At 43.1% G+C, this 26,047-nt stretch overlaps 1 protein-coding gene across 1 annotated transcript in view; it reads left to right on the top strand.

Annotated features, from left to right (window-relative positions):
• The window catches only part of med27 (mediator complex subunit 27), a 200,614-nt gene that overhangs the window by 157,282 nt on the left and 17,285 nt on the right, over positions 1-26,047 (top strand). The window contains exons 5-6 of the mRNA XM_060930908.1: positions 2,471-2,578; positions 24,108-24,149. Coding sequence (XP_060786891.1) covers positions 2,471-2,578; positions 24,108-24,149 — 150 coding nt within the window. The remainder of the gene's footprint in view (positions 1-2,470; positions 2,579-24,107; positions 24,150-26,047) is intronic.

The raw sequence follows: 26,047 nt of genomic DNA, 5'->3' as shown, positions 1-26,047 counted from the left end.
CTTAATGGTATTTAGCAGACACTCTTACCCAGAGCGACATACAGCATACCCAGAGCATCCTGGGGAGCAGTTGGGAGTTAGGTGCCTTGCTCAAGGGCACTTCAGTCATTCCTGCTGGTCCAGGGAATCAAACCGACAACCTTTTGGTCCCAAAGCTGCTTCTCTAACCATTAGGCCATGGCTTCCCCACGGAGACACCTTTTATTTGTCGATTATTGTACTACTACTACTAATAATAAGTTAAATTTATATAGCGCCTTTCAAGAAACCCAAGGACGCTTTACAATTCTAGACAAGGGGAAAAAAAAATAATAATAATAAATAAAATAAAAAATAAAATAAATAAAAAGTCCACCAAGTAGGGGTCAGGATGTAATTCCCGTGGTGTAGCAGCCACAGTCCCACCAAAAGGCGCACGAAAACGAGTCCCACATCTCCAGCACCGCCACCGTGACGCCGTCATCAACATCTCTCAAACACCACGCCATGGATCCACAAAGCAAGCACAGAAGCACCGCCATGCAGAGCGCTGGTATGTCCAAACCGCCTGCACAGCCGCCGCGACACCACCGAGCAACATTGCTCGGAACATCACGCCAAGCGGTTAAGCACAGAGCGCTGGACAACCACGATGTAAAATGAGCAACGCGCTCACTGCAGTCCATAGCTGGGAGCACAGGCATCACCCACAGCGAACCAAGGCCTGTAGGGAACCGACGCCCAAAACTAGGTCCGGAGCTACACCACAACCAGCGGACAAAACCTTCAAACAAACATCAAACTACACAAACACACAGAAAAAAAATGAAAATAGAAAAAGAAAGAAAATAAAAAAAGTTCTGGTGAGAAGCGGCAACCAGAACGCGCACGACATACTCTCAATGTTTGAAGACAGTTGGGGACTGGTCTGCACTTGCTTTACATTCAAGATGTTGTTTGGCATGAAGAAATCATGAGTTGTCAACATTGTTTGCAAATATACAATGTCAGTCATATTGATATTGTGTTCTAATTTTAATCCAAAGGAGACGGACAAGACTTTTTCATCCTGCCTTTACAGAGAGTTGGCCATTTTCCTGCAAATGTACAGTATGTTTACGTTTTAGTTATCTGTGTAGACACATCCACTTTTTTTGGGCGGCACGGTGGTGTAGTGGTTAGCGCTGTCGCCTCACAGCAAGAAGGTTCTGGGTTCGAGCCCAGTGACCGGCGAGGGCCTTTCTGTGTAGAGTTTGCATGTTCTCCCTGTGTCTGCGTGGGTTTCCTCCGGGTGCTCCGGTTTCCCCCACAGTCCAAAGACATGCGGTTAGGTTAATATGGGACGGCCTTGGGCTGAGGTGCCCTTGAGCGAGGCACCGAACTCCCAACTGCTCCCCGGGCGCTGTTAGCATGGCTGCCCACTGTTCTGGGTACAGTATGTGTGTGTGTTCACTGCTTCAGATGGGTTAAATGCAGAGAGGAATTTCACAAGTGTGTGATGAATAAAGTTGTGCTTTCTTTCTTGTACTGCTTTTAATTTAAGCCAAAAATATAGCCAAGCAGTTAAGGGTTAAGGATCTTGCTTATGGAGTATGGAATGCCGGATGCTTCACCTTCAGCTTCATCTAATTTCTGTACGAAATCTTGATTGTTGAGGTTTGAAGTTTTGTGATTTGTATCGAAGGTTCTACCGTACTTATAAGCATACATCCATTTAAAATATGTTTTAAAAGCATATCTTGTCACTAGCAAGTTCAAGACAACGAAGAAAACACTGACCAAAATGGAAATGTATTAAATACACCATAGAATTTTTAATGTGACGTGTGTAGAATTCAAATAAACAAAATTCGTATTCAGATACTTTTCTTAGCTTCCAAGCTCCATACTTACTCAAGTACGGTTCTAGGAGTTTGTAGATAAACTGTGTAAAAAAAAAAAAAGTGGTACTTTTTTCCCCTTTGACTGAGAAACCAATGGGAGTACAAACTTTTGCAAACTCTGTCAAAACTATTGTGCGTAGTTCAATTTCTTATGTGGATGTGTTTGTGCATAAGCCATTCTCTGTAACTCTTTTGATTATTTGAGCTGAACTTTATCCCACTGCTCTTCATTGTGTGCCTCCTTTTCAAGCCCCCTCAAGGAGGTCCCTGACCCCGTCTACCCACAATCCCTTCTGGTCCATCTCATCACCACTGCGCGTCTGTCTCTCAGTCTCTCTCGGTCAGGGGTGGGGTCAAACTCCGCTCTTCCTTAAACCCTGTTGAATGGTGTTATTGAGAGAACCACGTTAATAATTCAGAGCTCTCTCCGCTGTTTTGTTCACACAATCTGGGCCTCTGTTTAAACACCTTTGTGAAAAGAGCAGAGCTCCTACCCGCCGGTCTTTCTTTCTCTCTCACACACACAAACAGGTGAGGTTTAAGTCTCCAGCTTACCCCACAGGCCTGATGGTCAATCACAAGTCTACTGTTTTCGTGTTTGTGTGCAGGTGACACTGGGAAAGGTGCTTAAAGCCATCGTGGTGATGAGGAGCCTGTTTATCGACCGCACCATCGTCAGAGGATACCACGAGAACGTGTATTCCGAGGACGGCAAGGTAACAGTGGAACCACTGCTCCATCCTGAGAGCATTCAGAGTCCTAAAGACAGATCTGTGGTCAGGTTTACTGACTAAACTCAGTATCAATTAGTATTCTATCCACGTTCACTGGATATGAGCAATCGCGTGCTCTGATTGGCTACTCTACTACGAGGCTATCAGCTCATATACCGTGAGTAGAGAAAAACAGCATGGCAGAGCGTGTTGCTGAACCAACCGAGGACGAAATAAAAAGTCTACTTGAGAACAAAACCCCAAAAAAAGCAATAAAAATATGGAATAAAAGTATTTCATGGTAAGAACGTATCTTTTCCCAAGAATTATTATTATAACATTTTTCACAAATTGCTACTGTCATTTCGCCAGTTTCTTTACATTCTAAGGGGAAATTATTTTGTCAGATGTTTTGTATAAAGTTTTGATCAAATTTGCAAAAAATAAAAATGTTCTGTTTCTCAAAATCCAGTAAATGTGTAAAACTCAATTCACAAAATTACGGAAGCCGAGAGAGGCCCTTCATATAATCCTTTTTTTTTTATTCACCTTGTTATCCCGAGATAACGACATAATTAATTCAGGATCTCGAGAAAACAACACAACTAATTCGAGATCTCGAGAAAACTAAACCGTTATTCCGAGATCTCAAGAAAACAAAACAATTCTTTCATGATCTCGAGTAAACAGCTGAGAAATGGTTCATTCAGGTGCGCCAAGAGACTTGTGATATGCTGACTTTGGGGCTATTTCTCATTCTGTATAGACGCAACTTTGGTCATTAGAATGTCTGGAATAATCGATCACCTAATAAGGCAATATTTTGATCAGGGGTTGACACGGAGAGGGATTGCATTAAGTCTTTTAATAAGGGATAATTTCAAAATTAGTCCGCGGCACCTCCGCAGAAGACTGGCCCCCCTCTCTCTCAAGGCATCGTAAAAAGCCATTTCTGCTCTGTTACCGGTACATGTCCGCCAATTTCTAAGTCTTCGTTGTCTGACCCACGGGGGGCGCAGCTCTGCTAGAAATCTCAGCTGTTTTCTCGAGATCATGAAATAATTTTGTTTTTTCGAGATCACGGAATAATTGTTTTGTTTTCTCGAGATCTCGAATTGGTTGTGTTGTTTTCTCGAGATCCTGAATTAATTATGTCGTTATCTCGGAATAACGGTTTTGTTTTCTCGAGATCTCGAATTAGTTGTGGTGTTTTCTCGAGATCCTGAATTAGTTATGTCGTTATCTCAGGATAACAAGGTGAATAAAAAAAGATTATATGAAGGGCCTCTCGCGGCTTCCGTACAAAATACAGCCATGTAATATTACATTTCACAGCAGCCATGAAGCTACGCGCCTCGTCCGCTATCAGCTCATCTACGACTCGATTTCATGGAATAACTGTTAAATGTGTTGTATTTTCTTGAGGCAAGCTTAAATTGGCTCTGAACGCTATACTGTGTAGACTTAATCAAAGTTAATGGTATCATTCATTAACTTGATAATCCTTATTTTCCACTCATGAGGTTCCACGCTTTTTCACAACAATAAAGTTGGTTTTCAATTCAGTTCACTTCCAGCACCAAAATACTGCTGGTCTTGAATCAAGAGCCAGTGGAGTGGTGTTTGGCTGCTGAGTTCATCAACATGTTTTCATCTGTAGTCCTTTTTAAATGAACCAAACAGAATCCTCTTAAAGTGGACCAACAGAAAGAGGACTTGCTTCTGTTTTGCATTCACATTTACCCCTTTTCCACCAAATCAGTTCCAGGGCTGGTTCGGGGTCAATGCTGGTGCTGGTTCACAACTTGTTCAACTTGCGAGCCAGCTGAGAACCAGTTTGCTTTTCCATAGCTCGCAGTGCTAAGGGAAGCCACGTCATTACGTCGCTGTATACGTCAGTTATGTCGTTGTATACGTCAGTTACGTCACTACGTTTGCATAAACCTTGGCGCGAATATCGAAGCAAAAACAACACGGAAGAAGCAGCAGGAACAACAACAATAATAATAATAATGGATGACTTCGCGTTTGTACAGCTGCTGCTTCTCGTCGCTTAAAAATGGCGATCTTTCGCGGTCTTGTTATTGTTGTTGGTCTTAACAACTCCGCCCTCCCGCTGACGTAAGCGGTTCTTTCCTCTGGCCCAGCAGAGAGTTGGTGCTAGCCTGGAACTGGTTTTTCTGGCCCCAGAGCCAGTTCTTTGTCAGTGGAAACAGAAAACCCAGTTCCAAACTAAGCACTGGCCCCGAACCAGCCCTGGAACTGCTTTGGTGGAAAAGGGGCATTTGAGAGTTTATTTGAAAGAGGACTCAGCTGACTTTCTGATGGGGCCTCTGTTTTCTTTCTGTTAACGCTATTGTTGCCAGCAGCCATGGTTCTGTCTGGGCAGCATGGTGGTGTAGTGGTTAGCACTGTCACCTCACAGCAAGAAGGTTCTTGGGTTCAAGCCCAGTGGAGTTTGCATGTTCTCCCCATGTCTGCGTGGGTTTCCTCCGGGTGCTCCAGTTTCCCCCGCAGTCCCAAGACATGGTTAACTGGCTACTCCAAAATTGTCCATAGGTATGAATGGTTGTTTCCCAAGCCCAGAAATGGGAGGGTTGTGGCAGGAAGGGCATCCGGTGTAAAACTATGCTGTGGATCAATAAGGTCCACATGGACCCCAACCTGGTAACAGTGCTGGACAAGGGAGATGATGATGATGATGATAGCCATGGTTCTGTCTATTTGGGGCTTTTTTTTTTTTTTTTTTTAAGTGTCCCAGGACAACATGTATGTTATCTGTCGACGGGGAGCTAAAATGTCTAAAACGCCATGGAAAAAAGGCAACGTGAACCGGAAGCGCGTTGTGTTCACAATGCACAGGTTAAGTGAACTGCAACGTGGACTTGAAGCAAACCAAACTGAGACCACCTCCTGGTTCATATCGGAAGTGTCGGAGTTCATTTGGAGTGTTCACACATGCACAGAAATGCTGATTGATCACAATTGGAGCTGAAAACGGACCGAGTGTGGAAAGCACCCTGAAGACATAATCAGTGCAGGGATTTATGAAGCCACAGTGTGTAGTATTGCTTTCACGTAGCTCAAGGGTCTCTGGATCAAAACTGAGCTTGGGTTTCTGTCTGTATGAAGCTTCACAAGTTTCCTACATGTGCATGTGGGTTTCCTCTGGGTTCGCCGGTTTCCTCCCAACTCCTTAAATCGTGCTGCTAGGTGTATTGGTTAAGCCAATTAAATTACCCTGAGGTGTGTGTGTGTACACAACAGGGTGTCCTCTCAAATTGAAAACTCCTCCAAATTATTATCATCATTATTAAGACCTCTGATAACATAACGGCTCGGCTCTCAAAACGTTGACGATGCAGACCGTGTCTGTGATCAGCTAACATGTTTGCTGTATGACTTACAACCCCGATTCCAAAAAAGTTGGGACAAAGTACAAATTGTAAATAAAAACGGAATGCAATAATTTACAAATCTCAATAACTGACATTGTATTCACAATAGAACATAGACAACATATCAAATGTCGAAAATGAGACGTTTTGAAATTTCATGCCAAATATTGGCTCATTTGAAATTTCATGACAGCAACACATCTCAAAAAAGTTGGGACAGGGGCAATAAGAGGCTGGAAAAGTTAAAGGTACAAAAAAGGAACAGCTGGAGGACCAAATTGCAACTCATTAGGTCAATTGGCAATAGGTCATTAACATGACTGGGTATAAAAAGAGCATCTTGGAGTGGCAGCGGCTCTCAGAAGTAAAGATGGAAAGAGGATCACCAATCCCCCTAATTCTGCACCGACAAATAGTGGAGCAATATCAGAAAGGAGTTCGACAGTGTAAAATTGCAAAGAGTTTGAACATATCATCATCTACAGTGCATAATATCATCAAAAGATTCAGAGAATCTGGAAGAATCTCTGTGCGTAAGGGTCAAGGCCGGTAAACCATACTGGGTGCCCGTGATCTTCGGGCCCTTAGACGGCACTGCATCACATACAGGCATGCTTCTGTATTGGAAATCACAAAATGGGCTCAGGAATATTTCCAGAGAACATTGTCTGTGAACACAATTCACCGTGCCATCCGCCGTTGCCAGCTAAAACTCTATAGTTCAAAGAAGAAGCCATATCTAAACATGATCCAGAAGCGCAGACGTCTTCTCTGGGCCAAGGCTCATTTAAAATGGACTGTGGCAAAGTGGAAAACTGTTCTGTGGTCAGACGAATCAAAATTTGAAGTTCTTTATGGAAATCAGGGACGCCGTGTCATTCGGACTAAAGAGGAGAAGGACGACCCAAGTTGTTATCAGCGCTCAGTTCAGAAGCCTGCATCTCTGATGGTATGGGGTTGCATTAGTGCGTGTGGCATGGGCAGCTTATACATCTGGAAAGACACCATCAATGCTGAAAGGTATATCCAGGTTCTAGAGCAACATATGCTCTCATCCAGACGATGTCTCTTTCAGGGAAGACCTTGCATTTTCCAACATGACAATGCCAAACCACATACTGCATCAATTACAGCATCATGGCTGCATAGAAGAAGGGTCCGGGTACTGAACTGGCCAGCCTGCAGTCCAGATCTTTCACCCGTAGAAAACATTGGGTGCATCATAAAACGGAAGATACGACAAAAAAGACCTAGACAGTTGAGCAACTAGAATCCTACATTAGACAAGAATGGGTTAACATTCCTATCCCTAAACTTGAGCAACTTGTCTCCTCAGTCCCCAGACGTTTACAGACTGTTGTAAAGAGAAAAGGGGATGTCTCACAGTGGTAAACATGGCCTTGTCCCAACTTTTTTGAGATGTGTTGTTGTCATGAAATTTCAAATCACCTAATTTTTCTCTTTAAATGATACATTTTCTCAGTTTAAACATTTGATATGTCATCTATGTTCTATTCTGAATAAAATATGGAATTTTGAAACTTCCACATCATTGCATTCAGTTTTTATTTACAATTTGTACTTTGTCCCAACTTTTTTGGAATCGGGGTTGTAAAATAAACCTATAAATTCTAAAATATCAAATTCCAGAAGGTTCTCGTAACAAGACAAACATTCCCATTTGTCTTACCATAAAGAAACTTGTTTGTTTGTTTGTTTGTTTGTTTGTTTGTTTGTTTGTTTGTTTGTTTGTTTGTAAAGCAATCTTGGTGTTTGTGTTGTCCTTGTATTGTGTACAGTTCTTTCTAAAATGTTATATTTCTGCCTTTGCTTGTTTAAGCAGACACACTATGTTTCCCTGTCCTCACTACAAAAAGAAACCTTTAGAGGCTATGCAGTAAAGGGTTGAAGGCCAGACTGTGGAGAAGAATACAGTTCTACGAATGGGCTATATGCACACGGTGGTGCTGACGTACTTCTAGCAAAACCTCAGCCAGCTAAATCACTTCTGCTGTCCGTAATTTTGCCATCATGTTTGGCAAGTGGTGATGCTGTCTGAGAAAAAAGATCAGTCAGATTATTACAACATGGAACAACTTTCTGTACACTGTCCTTGGATCATTGAGGATCTGCATACCAGAGGAGAAAATACAGGAACATTTGCCAGCTAGAGTTCAAGGACTATACAGACACGACAGTCATCCTGGGCTGCACGGAGCTGATGTGCCAGTGCCTAGCATCACCTCTTCTCCAAATTGAAGTGCGTACAAGTCTCACTGTACTCTGCAAGGCCTGCTTGGAGACACTTGCATTCATCTCGCCACTGTATGGCAGATCTCTCAGTGATGAACAGGTCATGCGAGAATCTTGAATTCCCTCCTTTTTGAGACCTGGGATGGCCATCATGGTTAACCGAGGTTTTCTTGTTGACGACTTCGTCTCATGTAAGATCTACAGTGGTGCTTGAAAGTTTGTGAACCCTTGAGAATTTTCTATATTTCTGCATAAATATGACCTAAAACATCAGATTTTCACACAAGTCCTAAAAGTGGATAAAGAGAACCCAGTTAAACAAATGAGACAGAAATATTATACTTGGTCATTTATTTATTGAGGAAAATCATCCAAAATTACATATCTGTGAGTGGCAAAAGTATGTGATCCTTGGCTTTCAGTATCTGGTGTGACCCCCCTGTACAGCAGTAATTGCAACTAAACGTTTCCGATAACTGTTGATCAGTCCTGCACACCGGCTTGGAGGAATTTTAGCCCGTTCCTCCGTACAGAACAGCTTCAACTCTGGGATGTTGGTGGGTTTCCTCACATGAACTGCTCGCTTCAGGTCCTTCCACAACATTTCGATTGGATTAAGGTCAGGACTTTGACTTGGCCATTCCAAAACATTAACTTTATTCTTCTTTAACCGTTCTTTGGTAGAACGACTTGTGTGCTTAGGGTCGTTGTCTTGCTGCATGACCCACCTTCTCTTGAGATTCAGTTCATGGACAGATGTCCTGACATTTTCCTTTAGAATTCGCTGGTATAATTCAGAATTCATCGTTCCATCAATGATAGCAAGCCATCCTGGCCCAGATGCAGCAAAACAGGCCCAAACCATGATACTACCAACACCATGTTTCACAGATGGGATAAGGTTCTTGCACTGGAATGCAGTGTTTTCCTTTCTCCAAACATAACGCTTCTCATTTAAACCAAAAAGTTCTATTTTGGTCTCATCTGTCCACAAAACATTTTTCCAATAGCCTTCTGGCTTGTGCACGTGATCTTTAGCAAACTGCAGACGAGCAGCAATGTTCTTTTTGGAGAGCAGTGGCTTTCTCCTTGCAACCCTGCCATGCACACCATTTGTTGTTCAGTGTTCTCCTGATGATGGGCTCATGAACATTAACATTAGCAAATGTGAGAGAGGCCTTCAGTTGCTTAGAAGTTACCCTGGGGTCCTTTTGTGACCTTGTCAACTATTACACGCCTTGCTCTTGGAGTGATCTTTGTTGGTTGACCACTCCTGGGGAGGGTAACAATGGTCTTGAATTTCCTCCATTTGTACACAATGTGTCTGACTGTGGATTGGTGGAGTCCAAACTCTTCTGAGATGGTTTTGTAACCTTTTCCAGCCTGATGAGCATCAACAACGCTTTTTCTGAGGTCCTCAGAAATCTCCTTTGTTCGTGCCATGATGCACTTCCACAAGCATGTGTTGTGAAGCTCAGACTGTGATAGATCCCTGTTCTTTAAATAAAACAGGGTGCCCACTCACACCTGATTGTCATCCCATTGACTGAAAACACTTGACTCTAATTTCACCTTCAAATTGACTGCTAATCCTAGAGGTTCACATACTTTTGCCACTCACAGATATGTAATATTGGATCATTTTCCTCAATAAATAAATTGCCAAGTATAATATTTTTGTCTCATTTGTTTAACTGGCTTCTCTTTATCTACTTTTAGGTCTGATGATGTTTTAGGTCATATTTATGCAGAAATATAGAAAATTCTAAAGGGTTCACAAACTTTCAAGTACCACTGTATAGATTAGCATTTCTCTGAGGCAGATCCCAGATGTCTGCCTGTGAGGTCAGGGAGACCCAGGCCATTGCACTCCTCAGGGTTTATATGAAGGAGCAAAGTTTTTTTTTTTTGACACAGAGATTCCACTCCGGCTTTTTGGCAACATTAGTCAGCTGTGTATTTTTACACGTTTCCTGACAAACTATGAAATGGGCCTCTTCTATAAAGGCTTGAGCAAAGAAGCCAGAGTAGCACTTGTTGGCTCATCTGGCCATAAGACTGATGAGCTATTGCCATGGCATGGCATCCATCATCCATCCGTCATCCACAAGTTGGTTAAATCGTATCTCCTCCATCAGTTCTTCCTTTCTGATTGTTCGGTTTGAAAGAACTCATCACTGCGCACAAAAGTTGGTGGTTGTTTTGCAAATTTTTTGCTAGCGAGTTAGTAATCAGGCCAAATTAACAAATTTCTTTGGAGCGAGAGTGTGCCTTCCAAAAATGAAGCCTCTGCTCCAAAAGCCACACCTTCAAGTTTGATTAAAGTTTGCAGCTGACCACAGGGATAAAGAAAAACTGTCTGGAGGAAATTTTTATGGTCACATCAGACTAAGTTTGGCCATAAAGGTGTAAACAAGGTGTCTTTGGACGAGTAAAGGTGTGACAGAGTGCCCATCACTACAGTTGATTATTTGCTCTGAGGATAGGTGGTCCCTGTGTGAGGGACCCCAGAGATGGGTGAAGCATCTGTAGTGAAGGGAGAGAACAGTCACCTTATCCTGCCAAACCCACACCCTGACCACAACACTCGTTGGTATGGCAGTCCGAGCACATACTCTGGCTCCATAACACTGCCCTCCCCTTCAGGAGGCACACCCGTGTGCTTCACGCACACAGGCATCCCTCACACACCCAGATGCATTTCTCCCAGGGTGCCCGTGCTTCACCCATCTCTGGGGCCACCTACCCTGGGGGTCCCTCGTACAGCTCACACACAGGGTGTACACCTCTGATGGCCTCCTGGCAAGCCATCCCACTTCTGACACCATCTGTCGTGAAGTGAGATAAGTCACCTTATCCTGCCTTGAACCCAGGTCTACGGGGTGCCAAACCTGCACCCTGACCACAACACCAAAGAGCCAGGCTCGTTGGTATGGCAGTCAGAGCACATACGCAACTGTAGTGACAAGCACTCCGTCACAAAAGGTGAGGCATTAAACCCTAAGAACACTGTACCATTGTTACACATGGTTAAACAAAGTGGATGGAATAATGATGGAGGAGGACCACCTCAGAATTCATCAGCAAGATGGTTGAAACTTGGACACAATTTGGAGTTCCAACAGGACAATGACCCCAAATACATCAGAGTTGGTTGTTGAATGGATAAAGCAGGCTAACATGAAGCTTTTAGAACAGCCTTCCCAAAGTCCTGACCTCAACCCTGTTGAAAATATGTGGACTGTGCTTAAAAGTCAGGTCTGTCCAAGAAAACCAACAATTGTAATTGAACTCTTCCAATTCTGCCAAGAAGAGTGGTCAAATATCCAACCAGAATTCTGCAGAAGCTTGTTGATGGCTATCAAAAGTGTCTGGTCAAGGTGAAACTTGCAAAGGGATATTTATACAAATGTTACACATGCTGGATGTATATTTTTGACCATGTGTTGATTTCAGGAAACCCAAAATAAAACATACGTAGCTGCAAGCAGCGATGAAGGGTACACCTCCGGTCTACCAAATCTGGTATGAATCCAACAAACTGCCTAGGAGGAGAATGTCAAAATGTAACATGTCAAAATGCACGAAAACCAAAAATAATGTGATTTCTGTTGAGCATGGCTAATACAATGCACCTTAAAATTTTGTTCATCTTGGAACACCCCATACACCAAGCAAATTTGACACGGATAGGTGAAACTATATACCGGGCAAAAGTCTCGACATGTGGGGGCGCTATGGAGTCCCCCGGCCACACCCAGGGCCAAGCCTCTATCCTTGAGTAGCGGTGGCCAGGACTGATGTGTGTACCAAACTTGATGAGTTTGCGCCCATGGGAACCACCTCAAAAATGGCCAAGTCTGGAAGAAAAAGAAGAATAAGAAGAAGAATCCTTCGGAAAACAATAGGGCCTTGCACCTCGGGCCTTAATTAAAACCTGTGCACCAAATCGTGTTTGTTTGTTTTTGTTTGTTTGTTTGTTTTTAAAGAAAAAAGCCCAATATTGCCATGACAGCCATGTCCATGGTGATGTCTCTTGCCCCTTTTCCACCAAGGCAGTTCCAGGGCTGGTTTGGGGCCAGTGCTTAGTTTGGAACCAGGTTTTCTGTTTCCACTGACAAAGAACTGGCTCTGGGGCCAGAAAAACCGGTTCCAGGCTAGCACCAACTCTCTGCTGGGCCAGAGGAAAGAACCACTTACGTCAGCGGGGGGGCGGAGTTGTTAAGACCAACAACAATAACAAGACTGTGAAAGATCGCCATTTTTAAGCGACGAGAAGCAGCAGCTGTACAAACGCGAAGTCATCCATTATTATTGTTGTTGTTGCTGCTGCTTCTTCCGTGTTGTTTTTGCTTCGATATTAGCGCCAAGGTTTATGCAAACGTAGCAACGTAACTGACGTATACAGCGACGTAACTGACGTGTCTTCCCTTAGCACCGTGAGCTATGGAAAAGCAAACTGGTTCTCAGCTGGCTCGCAAGTTGAACGAGTTGTGAACCAGCACCAGCACTGGCCCCGAACCAGCCCTGGAACTGATTTGGTGGAAAAGGGGTATGTGTATACCTCTGACCTCAACTGTATATACACACATCAATGATATTGCTATAATATATTTACAGGTTGTAAATAACACATTTTAAAGAAGTTTACAAAAGCATTGCTTAGACCTGTGCTAAACTTTACCTTTTTGAAACTTATTTTATTATTTTTTTTAAATGCTACTTATTATGGTTCCCATTCCCTGCATGTTCTTTGGTCTTTTTTTGTGCAAGGTCATACTGACATAGTGGAGTCTTTTGATATTTTTTCTAAGGGCACTAACTCTTGTGGCTTAGGTAACAATATGAAATCCAAAGTTGTTTTTTTTTTTTTAAATTGACACTAGTTTCAATGGTGTGTTTTAATAATTCAGGCGTGTTCAGAGCTCGCTGTTCGTTATGGAAAAAGCGTAAATGATGTGAGACGTCGTCCACCATTTATTGTTTCTACCCCCACGTGTCACTTTCAACATTACTGGCTCGTTCATTTTAAGCACAGTGATGCCACGTCTCTCGCAATCTCGGCGAGGCGAGCCGTTTGAACATACCAAGGTGACACTAATATGAGGCGGCCATCAAAGCCGTGCGCAGCCTTGATCAGCATTAATTACAGCAGCGCGTATGAAGCGTGTGAACTCGCTGTCAGGATGCTGCTTTGCCCTGGGCTGCTGGGCCATCGTGTATGTGTGGTGAGCAATAATGATTAGCCTCTGCAGGCGAAGAGGGCTACTCCTACTGCCAGCGGTACCATACACAGCTCACCTTTTCCTTCTAAAAATGTCTACAAATGACCTGTTTTTTTTTTTTTGTTTATGGTGGCGCCTGACTGTTTAACCCACGCCAAGACCTGACTCCTCGGTTTGTAGGTGTCAGAAAAATGTAACTACGTTTTGGTGTTTTCATAAAGTGCAGAAGCTGATTAGGTTTGCAGTGTAATGAAATATTCACATGGTTAAGAAACACACATTAGAAATGCGGTTGACTCTTTTGCAGTGTTGGAAAGAAAAATGTCTTTATTTTCGGCTTTGTACTCCGTTTAAGTGCTTGCATTTAATATATAATTGCATCTTATCTGAAACGACAAGGGAACACCAAGAGACGGGGGAAATCCTGAGGGCTTTCTTCTCCTTCAGAGAAAGATTAAGGATTTCTAGAAGCTAAAACTGAAAGCAGAGACGTTTTGTTTTTATTCCATGGAATCACTGCAGGAATGTTAATAATGGTGACACTGATCATCCATAACATTAAAAACACTGAGAGGTGAAGTGAATAACATTATCTCACTAGACCGGACAATTCCCCGGGGGAAATTGTGAGAGGATGCAGTGCGCGAAGCAATTTGGTCACGCATGTTTGCTGGCCGTGAATGCAATGATGTTTCAATGCAATGATTATGTGTGTGCTTGAGACAGCAGCCCCCCCCCCCCCCCCCCCCCCCCCCTCAGGCGACCGGCCTGACACAAAAGCTTGTCAATTTTTGGCTGATTTTTGCTCAGGATCAGGCCTCGAACAACGACAAATAACTCGACAATGAAAGCAGCTATTCACAAAATTCTTTCACAGTGAGCGCTAGAAGGGTCTCCTAAATAAACTGATGTAAAATTTTGTCTGTAGTGTTAAAAAGGAGGACACTAGAGCGAGTTAAAAATGAGTGACTTTTCTGTCACGTTTATAGTCTTGAGTTTTCTGCTGTTTTTTTACTAAGGAGCAGGCCTCGAACAATGACAAATAACTCGACAACGAAAGCAGCTATTCACAAAATTCTTTCACAGTGAGCGCTAGAAGGGTCTCCTGAATAAACTGATGTAATTTTTTGTCTGTAGTGTTAAAAATGAGGACACTAGAGCGAGTTAAAAATGAGAGACTTTTCTGTCACGTTTATAATGGGTGTCAATGAGCTAAGACACACAAGGTCTTGAGTTTTCCGCTGTTTTTTACTAAGGAGCAGGCCTCGAACAATGACAAATAACTCGACAACGAAAGCAGCTATTCACAAAATTCTTTCACAGTGAGCGCTAGAAGGGTCTCCTGAATAAACTGATGTAATTTTTTGTCTGTAGTGTTAAAAATGAGGACACTAGAGCGAGTTAAAAATGAGTGACTTTTCTGTCACGTTTATAATGGGTGTCAATGAGGCCTCTCGGCTGCCCTGTCCTCAGTTTGAGGCTTGTCATTCAAAAACTGTAAATCCTATCGTTTAGGTAGACACATTGTGTGAATCAGGACAAGTTTTACTACTACTTTTGAGAAAATCATGTCTGTAGAGTGAAATTTGTGGCTGAAAACACAGTTTAAGCGAGAAAGTTTGAGGGTTTTTTTCAAGCCCTCTCCACTCTAAGAAAAGCAGCTTCACTGGTGTGTAATGCAATAGACACCCATTCAAAAGCCGGATTTTCTCCCGGAACCCACATGGCATTTGAGCCGGGACTGATCCGAAAGTGTAGAACCTAGCAGAAAAGTTGAATGCCAGATCCACAGAGGAGAAGTTTTCCTACGTTTTAGAGTTTGAATCACGTCTCTAGGTGAAAGCATGCCAGAGCAGCGGACGTTTGAAAAACGTTGAAAAAGTGCTTTTTTTCAATTAATTCCATAGAAATGAATGGGGTTTTTTTTGACAATTTTTTCGCGACTACGTTGCGAAAAAATCGTATTCTGTAGAGAAAAGTAATAGCATAGCGAGTCCGATCGAGCCGCACGTTTTGATATATTGTTTGTCTGTGTGCGACGTACGGTTATTGAGTTATTCGAAATCGAAATTTGCGTAGGAATAAGAAGAAGAAGAAACACGTAGAAGAACAATAGTTGCAGTGCTTTGCACTGCATCCTAATTACAGGGGGATATTTTAGGCAGAACAGTCAGTTCTTGAAGTTGATGTGTTGGAAGCAGGAAAAATGGGCAAGCGTAATAAGGATCTGAGCAACTTTGACAAGGGTCAAATTGTGATGGCTGGATGACTGGGTCTGAGCATCTACAAAATGGTACATCTTGTGGGGTGTTCCTGTATGCAGTAGTTAGTACCTACCAAAAGTAGTCCAAGGAAGGACAACCGGTGAATCGCTGACAGGGTCATGGGTGTTGAAGGCTATTGATTTGCATGGGACACCAAGGCTACACAAGGCTAAAGATTAATGTGGACACCTTTCTGTTTTAACTTTTTCAGCAGTTTGTGCTACAGTAGCTCTTCTGTAGGATTGGACCATATGGGCTTGCCTTCCTGCCCCATGCGAATCAATAGCCTTCGACACCCATGACCCTATCTCCGGTTCACCGGTTGTCCTCCTTTGGACCACTTTTGGTAGGTACTAACCCGTGCATACCAAGAACACCCCACAAGATGTACCATTTTGGAGATGTTCAGACCCAGTCATCTGGCTATCACAATTTGGCCCTTGTCAAAGTCGCTCAGATCCTTATTACGCTTGCCCATTTTTCCTGCTTCCAGCACATCCACTTCAAGAACTGACTGTTCTCTCTCTCGCTGCCTAATATATCCCACCCCTTGACAAGTGCCGCTGTAATGAGATAATCAATGTTATTCACGTCACCTGTCATCTCATTATCTCTAGACGCTTTATCCTGTTCTACAGGGTCGCAGGCAAGCTGGAGCCTATCCCAGCTGACTACGGGCGAAAGGCGGGGTACACCCTGGACAAGTCGCCAGGTCATCACAGGGCTGACACACAGACACAGACAACCATTCACACTCACATTCACACCTACGGTCAATTTAGAGTCACCAGTTAACCTAACCTGCATGTCTTTGGACTGTGGGGGAAACCGGAGCACCCGGAGGAAACCCACACGGACACGGGGAGAACATGCCAACTCCGCACAGAAAGGCTCTCGCCAGCCATGGAGCTCGAACCCGGACCTTCTTGCTGTGAGGCGACAGCGCTAACCACTGCACCACTGTGCCGTCCGACTGATTGGTGTATATCTCATTTTTAAGTTTGGTTTTTGAAACAAAACACCTTAAATCCTGAAACAGGAAAAGAATAATGATCTAATTAGGATTTTTCCCCTCTTGGTGTCGGAACAGATCCAGCAACTGAAGCTCAGGTGTTGGTTAGGACTTTCTTGAGACAAAAGGCTGTACGTTTATCCAAATTTATTATTACATTAAAAATTGTCAGTGATTTGTTCTGTAAGGTCAGTAGTTTTGAAACATTTTTAAAAACCACACACCTACATCATCTTTACTTTTTGATAAAAGCAAACTAGATCCTTTAATTATCGGTTAAAACAGATTGCATAACATTAGGGATTTTATCTGTTTTGGATTTTAAAATTTTGGCACAGCCACACTCAAATCTCCTAATGATCTCCCCTAAATTCTGCACAAGTCTGAAATCAAGTTTTATATCTTAAATGAGGACATAATAAATGATTAATGGTTGGGGTTTTTTTTCCGCATATCCAGTGCACAAGACTATTTCATGGGAGGGGATAAACATCGCTCTAGACCTTTATAAAGGGATGGGATCCATTACAAACTGCAAGCGTAAGTGCTGCTTAACTGTTAAGTGGTCTTGATTGCTGTAATCACACATATTTTTATATACAGTCAGAGGCTGTCCACACGGCAACGGATTCAGGTGAATCTGATAAAATTGTTTATCGTTTCGGCCTGGCGTCCACACGGCACCGGCGTTTTGGGTGCCCCAAAACGATGATTTTTTTTTTTTTATTATTTTTTATTTTGGGGGGGGCTTTTTTCACCTTTATTGGATAGGACAGTGTAGAGACAGGAAATGAGCGGGAGAGAGACGGGGAGGGATCAGGAAATGACCTCGGGTCGGAATCGAACCCGGGTCCCCGGATTTATGGTATGGCGCCTTATCCACCTGAGCCACGACACCCCCAAAACGATATTTTTTGAGAACGGGTTCCAGAGTGGAAAAATCTGGCAACGGCGCCGTTGCGAAGTCGTCTGGATGAGTAGAACGGATTTGTTTACGATGACGTCACAACCACATGACTAGAACAAGCAGCGCACTCGCTGTTTTGTATGAACCACTGCATTGCATTCACTTTTGTATGCAGCTTTTCTTTTAAATAAACAAGTAACTGAACCATTTCTTGAATTTCTTTTTTTTATTGGATAAGACTGCTTTTCAAAATGTTCACACACAATATAAAAAGTTATATAAATTATATAAAAATGCTTTTCAAAATGTTCACACACAATAAGAAAATTAAGTTATATAAAACTATGCACACTAATAAAACTAATTTGTACACACAGAAGGCACGATTTCCTCGCGTAGTCGCAGCCATCACCTTCTTGTTGTTGTGCGTTTGTTCCTGTGAGTGCTTCACGCCGGGTAGAAGAAGGGGTTTATGTGCATGCGTCCTACTTCTTCTATTGTTCTGGTGTCTCCGATGGGACTGTCTTACAGCGCACGTAGAGGTGTGGCATGTGTATTGCATCGTTTTCAGCAAGCGTTGCGTTGCCATATGTACCTGATATTTTACTGATCTGTTGCCCATGTGGACGCGATATTTTTTTTAAAATAAAATCTCGTTGCCGTTGTCGTTTGGATGTAGCCTCAGTCAGCGAGATATCCTACAACCTAGGATCCTACATGCTCCAGTTACCCTGCAGTTAGCCAACAGTTCGCATGTGTCCGTTGAAACAAAAACGACACCTTGATAGATTGCTATCCAGACACTCCGGTGGCTGAATAGCCAAATCCCCACAGCCACGCCCCAAAATCTTGCGGAAAGCCTGTCCAGAAGAGTGCATATTATTATAACAGAATATGGGTGTGAGGGTCAGGTGTCCATATACTTTTGGCCATATACTGTAGTGTGTTTGCACAGCTGTTCTTAAAGGTGACTCTGTTATGATCAACAAGGCAACCTGTGTCAATTATTTTAGCCTTGAAAGTTCGGCGCCCTTCATGATGATTGGCCCCCTTGTAAAGATTAGTTTAGAGAAAAAGGGTTAGAACAAAATCCACCTTTCGGTGAAGTCGCTTCATCTCGTGCTGAAAAAAATGAGAAAAATCCAACCTTTTAAATGAAATAAATTGATTCAGAGGAAAAACAAATCCCTCATCAAGAAATAATTATTTTCAATAAAACCACATGTGCTACTATTATCAGCACCCCTGCATTTAATACTTTGTACAACCTCCTTTTGCCAGTAAAACAGTACCAAGTCTCTCCTATAACATTTCATAAGGTTGGAGATACAGAACAGGACATCTGAGACCATTCCTCCTTACACAATCTCTCCAGATCATCCAGGGTCCGAGGCCCTCTCTTGTGCTCTCGCCTCTTCAGCTCCGCCCGCAGGTTTTCACTAGGGTTCAGGTCAGGGGGACTGAGATGGCCTCGGCAGAAGCTTGATTCTCTGGTCATATGATTTGGACATATGCTTCAGCTCATTGTCCTGCTGGAAGATCCAATAACGACCCAGTTTTAGTTTCCTGACAGAAGCAGCTAGATTCTGATTTAAAATGTCCTGGTGTTTCATGGAGTTCCATGAGTTTCTTCAAATTCACCATCAATGGTCACTGGGTTGTTGGGGGTTTTTTGGCATGGAGGTGGCATCTGATGGTGAATTTTGGAGACTTGGAAACTCCAAGATTTTACTTTTTCGTGTAATTCACCATCAATGATCCTTGGGAATTTTATTTATTTATTTTTGGGAGCAACTTATGTCCTTTTCCAGGCGAGTTTGTAACCGTTCCAGTTGGCGTCCACTTTTTTTTCTTATTGCCCTAACAGTAGAAATGGACATTTCCAGGCGAGTAATTTTTTTTAACCATTCCCTGACTTTTTTAACTTCCCTGACAGAAAAGGCTTTTTTCTGGCACTTTCCAAATAATCTGTTGGCACGGAGGTGGCATCTGATGGTGGTTTTGGAGACTTGAAAACTCCAAGATTTTACTTTTTCTTCAAATTCACCATCAATGGTCACTGGGTTTTTTTTTTTGCCTCTCTTATCCTCCTCCTCCAAATAAACTTGGGTCCTCTTCCAGGTGAGTTTGTAACAGTTCCAGTTGGCATCCACTCCCCCCCCCCCCCCCCCCCCATTGTCCTAACAGTAGAAATGGACATTTTCAGGTGAGCAGCTATTTTTTTTAAATAACCATTCCAATACTTATGAAGGTCTACACACTTCTCCCTCATTTGGTTTGTGTTCTCGTATCTTTCCCATGTTGATGGATGACTAAAGGAATATGGTCTCTGTGTCGCCTCATATTTGTTCCCCAGTTAATCAGGAAGTCATGGATTACAGCTTGAAAGTTCCAACACACTCCAATCAACTCAAACATGTCCAATTTAAATGGAAACATGCTTCAGTTGCATTGTGTTCACGATCATTTCCAGGGGTGCTAATAATAGTGGCACGTGTGTTTTTGTTGAAAATAAGTATGTCTTGATGAGGAATTTGTTTTTCTCTGAATAAATTTTTCATTTAAAGGTTGGAGTTTTCTCATTTATTCAGTCTGAGATGAAGCGACTTCACCAAACGGTGGATTTTTTTTTTTCCTAACCCCTTTTACTAATCTTTACAAAGGGGGCCAATAATCGGGCACTGTAGTCAGAGGCTTTATGCTCTTACGAAGTTTTCACTTAATATTTTTAGCTTGCACAAAAAGCTGTCTTTGAGGCGATTAGTTCTTCACACAGTGCAGTTTGAACGTAACCATGCATGATGTCTCTATACAAAGCAAACTCTTTGAGAAGGCTTTGGGGAAGAGCTCGTAATCCAGCTCGCTGTTTGAAGCTGCAGGTGACTCCGAGGTGACCTGGGCCGAGAGAGCACAAGCTTCAGAAGTCAGCTGTGCTTATTGACTGCCTTCTGCCAGCACCTCACACTCTTGCCACCTTAAACCCTCGGATCAGGTTTTACCACACAGGCTATTAATCCCCGATGCAAGATTCCTAGCAGAGGCTGATGAGGCGGACTTGCAGGAGAGGAGAGAGAGAGATCGGAAGAGGGAGTGAGGAAGGCAGGAAGAGGGCACATAGATGCATGAGAGAGAGAAGAAAAACTGCGTGATCAAATTGGGGCTTCAAAGACTTTCTCTGACATCTCTTGAGTAATTTGCGATCGGGCATTCTTCCTACTTCAAAGGGCATCATGATGTCTGAGTGGGTCGGGGGGCAATGGGGAGATGGCATCTGATTTCTCTAATAACCGCTGACACCGACCCTGTTTGATATTACATTCAGGGAACGTTTTGATTTGTTATCGCCTTTGAAACTGTTCTGATGACCTTAACACAACAGGCTGATGAGGAGAGGGTTTTTTTTTTTTTTGTCTTCTCCATAAAACTAGACCGGGATAAGAAATGGACAGCAACTCGTATCAACTCTTTCCATAAAACCTACCCTTAACCTACAGTACCAGTCAAATTTTGGACACACCTTCTAATTCAAAGTTTTTTCTTTATTTGTATGAATTAAGACACGTCATGTCAGTAATGATGGATGTCATTTCTATTTACTTAGTTGAGCGGTTCTTGACATAATGTTGTGGATTAGGGTTAGTTACTATTTGCTGTTTGATCTCAAACGCATTGAGAAGGAAAGAAACTCGTCCACCGATTAACTTTTGACGAGGCACAGCTGTTAATTGAAAAGCATTCCAGGTGACTACCTCGTGAAGCTGGGTAAGGTAATGCCAGTAGTGTGTAAAGCAGGGCGGCACGGTGGTGTAGTGGTTAGCACTGTCGCCTCACAGCAAGAAGGTTCTGGGTTCGAGCCCAGTGGCTGACGAGGGCCTTTCTGTGTGGAGTTTGCATGTTCTCCCCGTGTCCGCGTGGGTTTCCTCCGGGTGCTCCGGTTTCCCCCACGGTCCAAAGACATGCAGGTTAGGTTAACTGGTGACTCTAAATTGACCGTAGGTGTGAATGTGAGTGTGAATGGTTGTCTGTGTCTATGTGTCAGCCCTGTGATGACCCGGCGGCTTGTCCAGGGTGTACCCCGCCTTTCGCCCGTAGCCAGCTGGGATAGGCTCCAGCTTGCCTGCGACCCTGTAGAACAGGATAAGCGGCTACAGTTAATGGATGGATGGATGGATGGATGGTGTAAAGCGTCAAGGTAAATGCTGGATACTTTGAATTATCTAAAATATCAAACATGCTTAGTTTTTTCATACCTTTCCATACTTTTCATGTTTTTTCATACATAATTCCATATACGTTCTCAGTGTTATTAGCTCATCCGGCCGACAGGCGATGAGTTTATGCCATCATGTGTTGTCCGTCTGTCGTCGTCCACATTTCTCAAAAATCGCTTCTTCTCTTTCAATTCTTCACCGATTTTCATTCTTTTTGGCAGGATGGTAGGTCTGCCTGGGGTGCATATACTGTAGCTTCTACCCAAATTTGCATAATTGCAATTAATAATGAAGATATGCAGTAATTAAGCCCTAACGAGCAGTTTCGCTTCTTCTCCCTTAATTCTTCACCGATTTTGATTCTTTCTGGCATGAAGGTAGGGGTACCGAGGGTGCATATAACTTCTACCCAGATTTGCTTAATTACAATTATTAATGAAGTTATGGACTAATTAAGCCTTAATGACCAGTTCGACAAAAATCGCTTCTTCTCGGTCAATTCCTCACCATTTTGGATTCGTTCTGGCAAATAGGTTGGTATTCTTAGGGTGTATATCGCTTCTGTATATAGCTTGTAAAAAATTTTTACGCAAGGTGGCCTATTTTAGATCATTCCTTCTGGACTAGACGGGGCCGGAGTGAGCTACGCCATCATTGATGGTCTCGTTTCATAGTTTTGATGCCTTCGGTATTGTTCTACAATGGAGAAAATACAAAATACAGAAAAACCTATGAATGAGTAGGAGTGTCCAAACTTTTCACTGCTAATGTATATACACTCACCAGCCACCTTAATAGGAACATTTATCCAATTAGTCAATCACATGGCAGAATCAGAATGAGAACCAGTATCTCCTTTGACTGAGGAATGGTTGTTGGTGCCAGACGGGCTGATTTGGGCATTTCAGAAAGTGCTGTAAATTTCATACACAACAGTCGAGCATGGTGGAAGGTCACTTGCTTGAAACATGGACAAAAGTACACAAATTTGTGTTTCTTCTTGAAGACCTGTCCAGCCAGGTTCTCTTGTGTAAGTAAAGAGAAGTAGAAACCAAGTTTGCCAGTTCTTCAGTGTTTCACCAACAACTCTACTAACAACACCTGACCTCCTAGTTGTTCAGAAGAGATGGAGCGAGTTTGCTAACCAACTCTGCCCTGCCCTCTGCCAGTACCAACCGTCCCACATCCTTGTACTGATCCAAAACCTGATAGCTGTCAACTGCCAGGGTAATATATACAGCTTGCAAATTGCTGATGAGTTTCAGTATGGTTCTTCCATACAGACTGAACGTCCTACACTTTTTGCTGATATCATAACAGACTTAGTGGGCTCCACTTTGTAAGGTTAATATCCATCCATCCATTATCCGTAACCGCTTATCCTGTGCAGGGTCCCGGGCAAGCTGGAGCCTATCCCAGCTGACAATGGGGGAGATAATTCAACTTATTCCCTTCATCTCATCTCATTATCTCTAGCCGCTTTATCCTGTTCTACAGGGTCGCAGGCAAGCTGGAGCCTATCCCAGCCAACTATGGGCGAAAGGCGGGGTACACCCTGGACAAGTCGCCAGGTCATCACAGGGCTGACACATAGACACAGACAACCATTCACACCTACGGTCAATTTAGAGTCACCAGTTAACCTAACCTGCATGTCTTTGGACTGTGGGGGAAACCGGAGCACCCGGAGGAAACCCACGCGGACACGGGGGGAACATGCAAACTCCGCACAGAAAGGCCTTCACCGGGCACGGGGCTCGAACCCGGACCTTCTTCCTGTGAGGCGACAGCGCTAACCACTACACCACCATGCCGCCCAACTTATTCCCTTACATATGGCAATATATGATGACCGGCTCAGAAGCGGGGGGTATTCTATAGTGAGTTTACTCACAGTTCTAGGTTGTTGTTTTTTTTTCCTCCAATTCTTGAGTTGTGAAATCAGTAAATCAGCCTGCCTGTGTCGTCTTCATCTCTCAAGAATGGATCTGCTTCTGGGCTGGCAGTGTTCATTTGAAACCCATGCTGATGATGTATTTCCATACTTTCATATTTCCATACATAAAAGAGCTGTTGCAGATGAGTCGAGATAAAAGATGAAGTTTGAGAGCAGATTTAGAGCATGTTTAGCTGCCTCAGCTTGCAGGAGGAAAAGGCCCGAGAAGTCTGACTGTGCAGAATCTGTCTGTGAGAACGAACTAACAACCTCTGTGTGATAGATTAATACATGGAAATTAATGAACTTTCTTTCTTTCTTTTCAGCTGGATATCTGGTCAAAGTCCAACTACCAGGTTTTTCAAAAGGTGAGTGAACCAGTATGCACAGAGTCTAATCATATATAATATATTACAAGAGGAAAAAGTCAATCTCACTGGTGGGATGCTGCACTAATCCCCACTTCAGTCCGAGTGTGGCCTTTTAATTACAGCGGGCATGTGAAGGACCTATTTCAAGCTGTAATGCATTTTAAAGTCAGCTCTGATAGGCGCACAGCGAGAGTACGGCGACGTGTATGCCGATGAGAGCAACCCTGTATCTCGGCCTCTTCTGCCGAAGTCTGAGTACGTTACTTACTGGTGTGAAAAGCTTTCATCATTCATCAGTAGAATCTTACAGTAGGTCCTAATTAGATCTAAATCTTTCATCCTGATGGCAGTCACATTTCCATCTTCCTCACCAATGCCCAAGCCTCCTTTTATCCCTCAGCCGTCATTTGGATGTGTGGTTTTGATTTTTTTTGTTTTGTTTCGTTTTACTCCAAGCCGCTTTCCCTGCATCCCTCAGTACACCGCCAACCCTGGGTTTGAGTCCCCTGCTTTCTTCCTTTTATGTTTGTCTTTTTCTGAATCTCATTATACTGGAATTAAAGCCCAGGAAGCCTCTGGGCAGATGGAGCTCCTGTGCCTGACTGTCTGCTTACATCTTTTCAGGGAGTGAGAGATCGTGTAAGAGATTGACAGAGGGAGAGTAACTGCAGCTTGCATTGGGAATGAGAGCGCAGATGCAGATGCAGATGTAGAGAGACACACTATGGCTCACTGTAGCTTACAGTGGAAAGACAGGGAGAGGTTTTACCTAAGAAAGTGGTTGTGGTTCTTCTGGATGGGCTGATTCCAAGACCTGGCCTGTTGGTTCCTCTGAAATGGTAGAGAACGACTTCCTCTAACACAGGGGTGGGCAATTATTTTTTCCATGGGGCCACATGAGAAACAGAAAATTTTGTGGAGGGCCGGACCAAAAGGCTGAACTAAATTCTGCATAATATTAATTGTATTTCTTTATATAAAGCAGTAAATATCATTGTTTTTACAAGCTGGTAAGAGTATGGGAAAAAACAAGGTTGCCTTACAAAAAATGTCATTTATTCAATCAAATTTCCCAAAACAATGGTTAACAAAATGTGAACGTTTGTACCTTTTTTTTTTTTCAGTCACATTCACCCCAAAACACAATAAAGACATCACAATATTGTCTTTCTACTCCAAATATCAAGCACCAAGTCCACCAAGCACTCTTTCACAAATTCCCTCTCCGAGAATGGCTTACTGTTTTTAGCGATTTTGTGGGAAAGCACAAAGCTGGTCTTGGTTGCTGCATCTCTGGATGTGTGACGCTTGGTAAAAAAGCCTTGCTGCTTTCCTAGCTTAGCCAGCAAAGCTTCCGATGTCCGCGCTATTTCAGCATCAGTCAAGTTTCGGTATTTCTCAGCGTGCTTCGTCTGGTAATGCCGACTCAAATTGTAGTCTTTGAACACGGCGATCCGCTCTCCGCAAACTAAACGCGCGGCTTTATCTCTGACTTCAGTAAATAAATACTTAGCAGTCCATGTTTTGTTGAAAGCCCTGCATTCGGCATCCACCTTTCTTCTTTTTGCGGACATTTTGGGGGCTAAAGTCTTCTTGAGATCTGCTCCCAACAACATCGATTCGGTGTAGGTATCAGATCTACAGATCGGCTCGGGCTCCGGCGCCTGCTGGTGACGTCACACTGTGTGATTGGCTGGACCGTTTGAAGGATGACGTACAAGTTTGTGGTTGGTCTGGACAAATTACGGAAGTAGTTATCGCGGGATTAGGTTTCGTGGGATTTCATGTCATGTTCATGTCGCGCGCATTGCGTTTTTGTTGAACACAACTTCAAAATAAAAGCAATGCACATTCAGTCCATGCATGAGGTAAAATTAGAAAATACGTTTATTTTG

This window comes from Neoarius graeffei, chromosome 10, assembly GCF_027579695.1.
Source record: "Neoarius graeffei isolate fNeoGra1 chromosome 10, fNeoGra1.pri, whole genome shotgun sequence".
In the NCBI taxonomy this organism is placed as follows: Eukaryota; Metazoa; Chordata; class Actinopteri; order Siluriformes; family Ariidae; genus Neoarius; species Neoarius graeffei.
The sequence above is the reverse complement of the archived record's forward strand: the minus strand, read 5'-3'. Positions and strand labels throughout refer to the sequence as shown.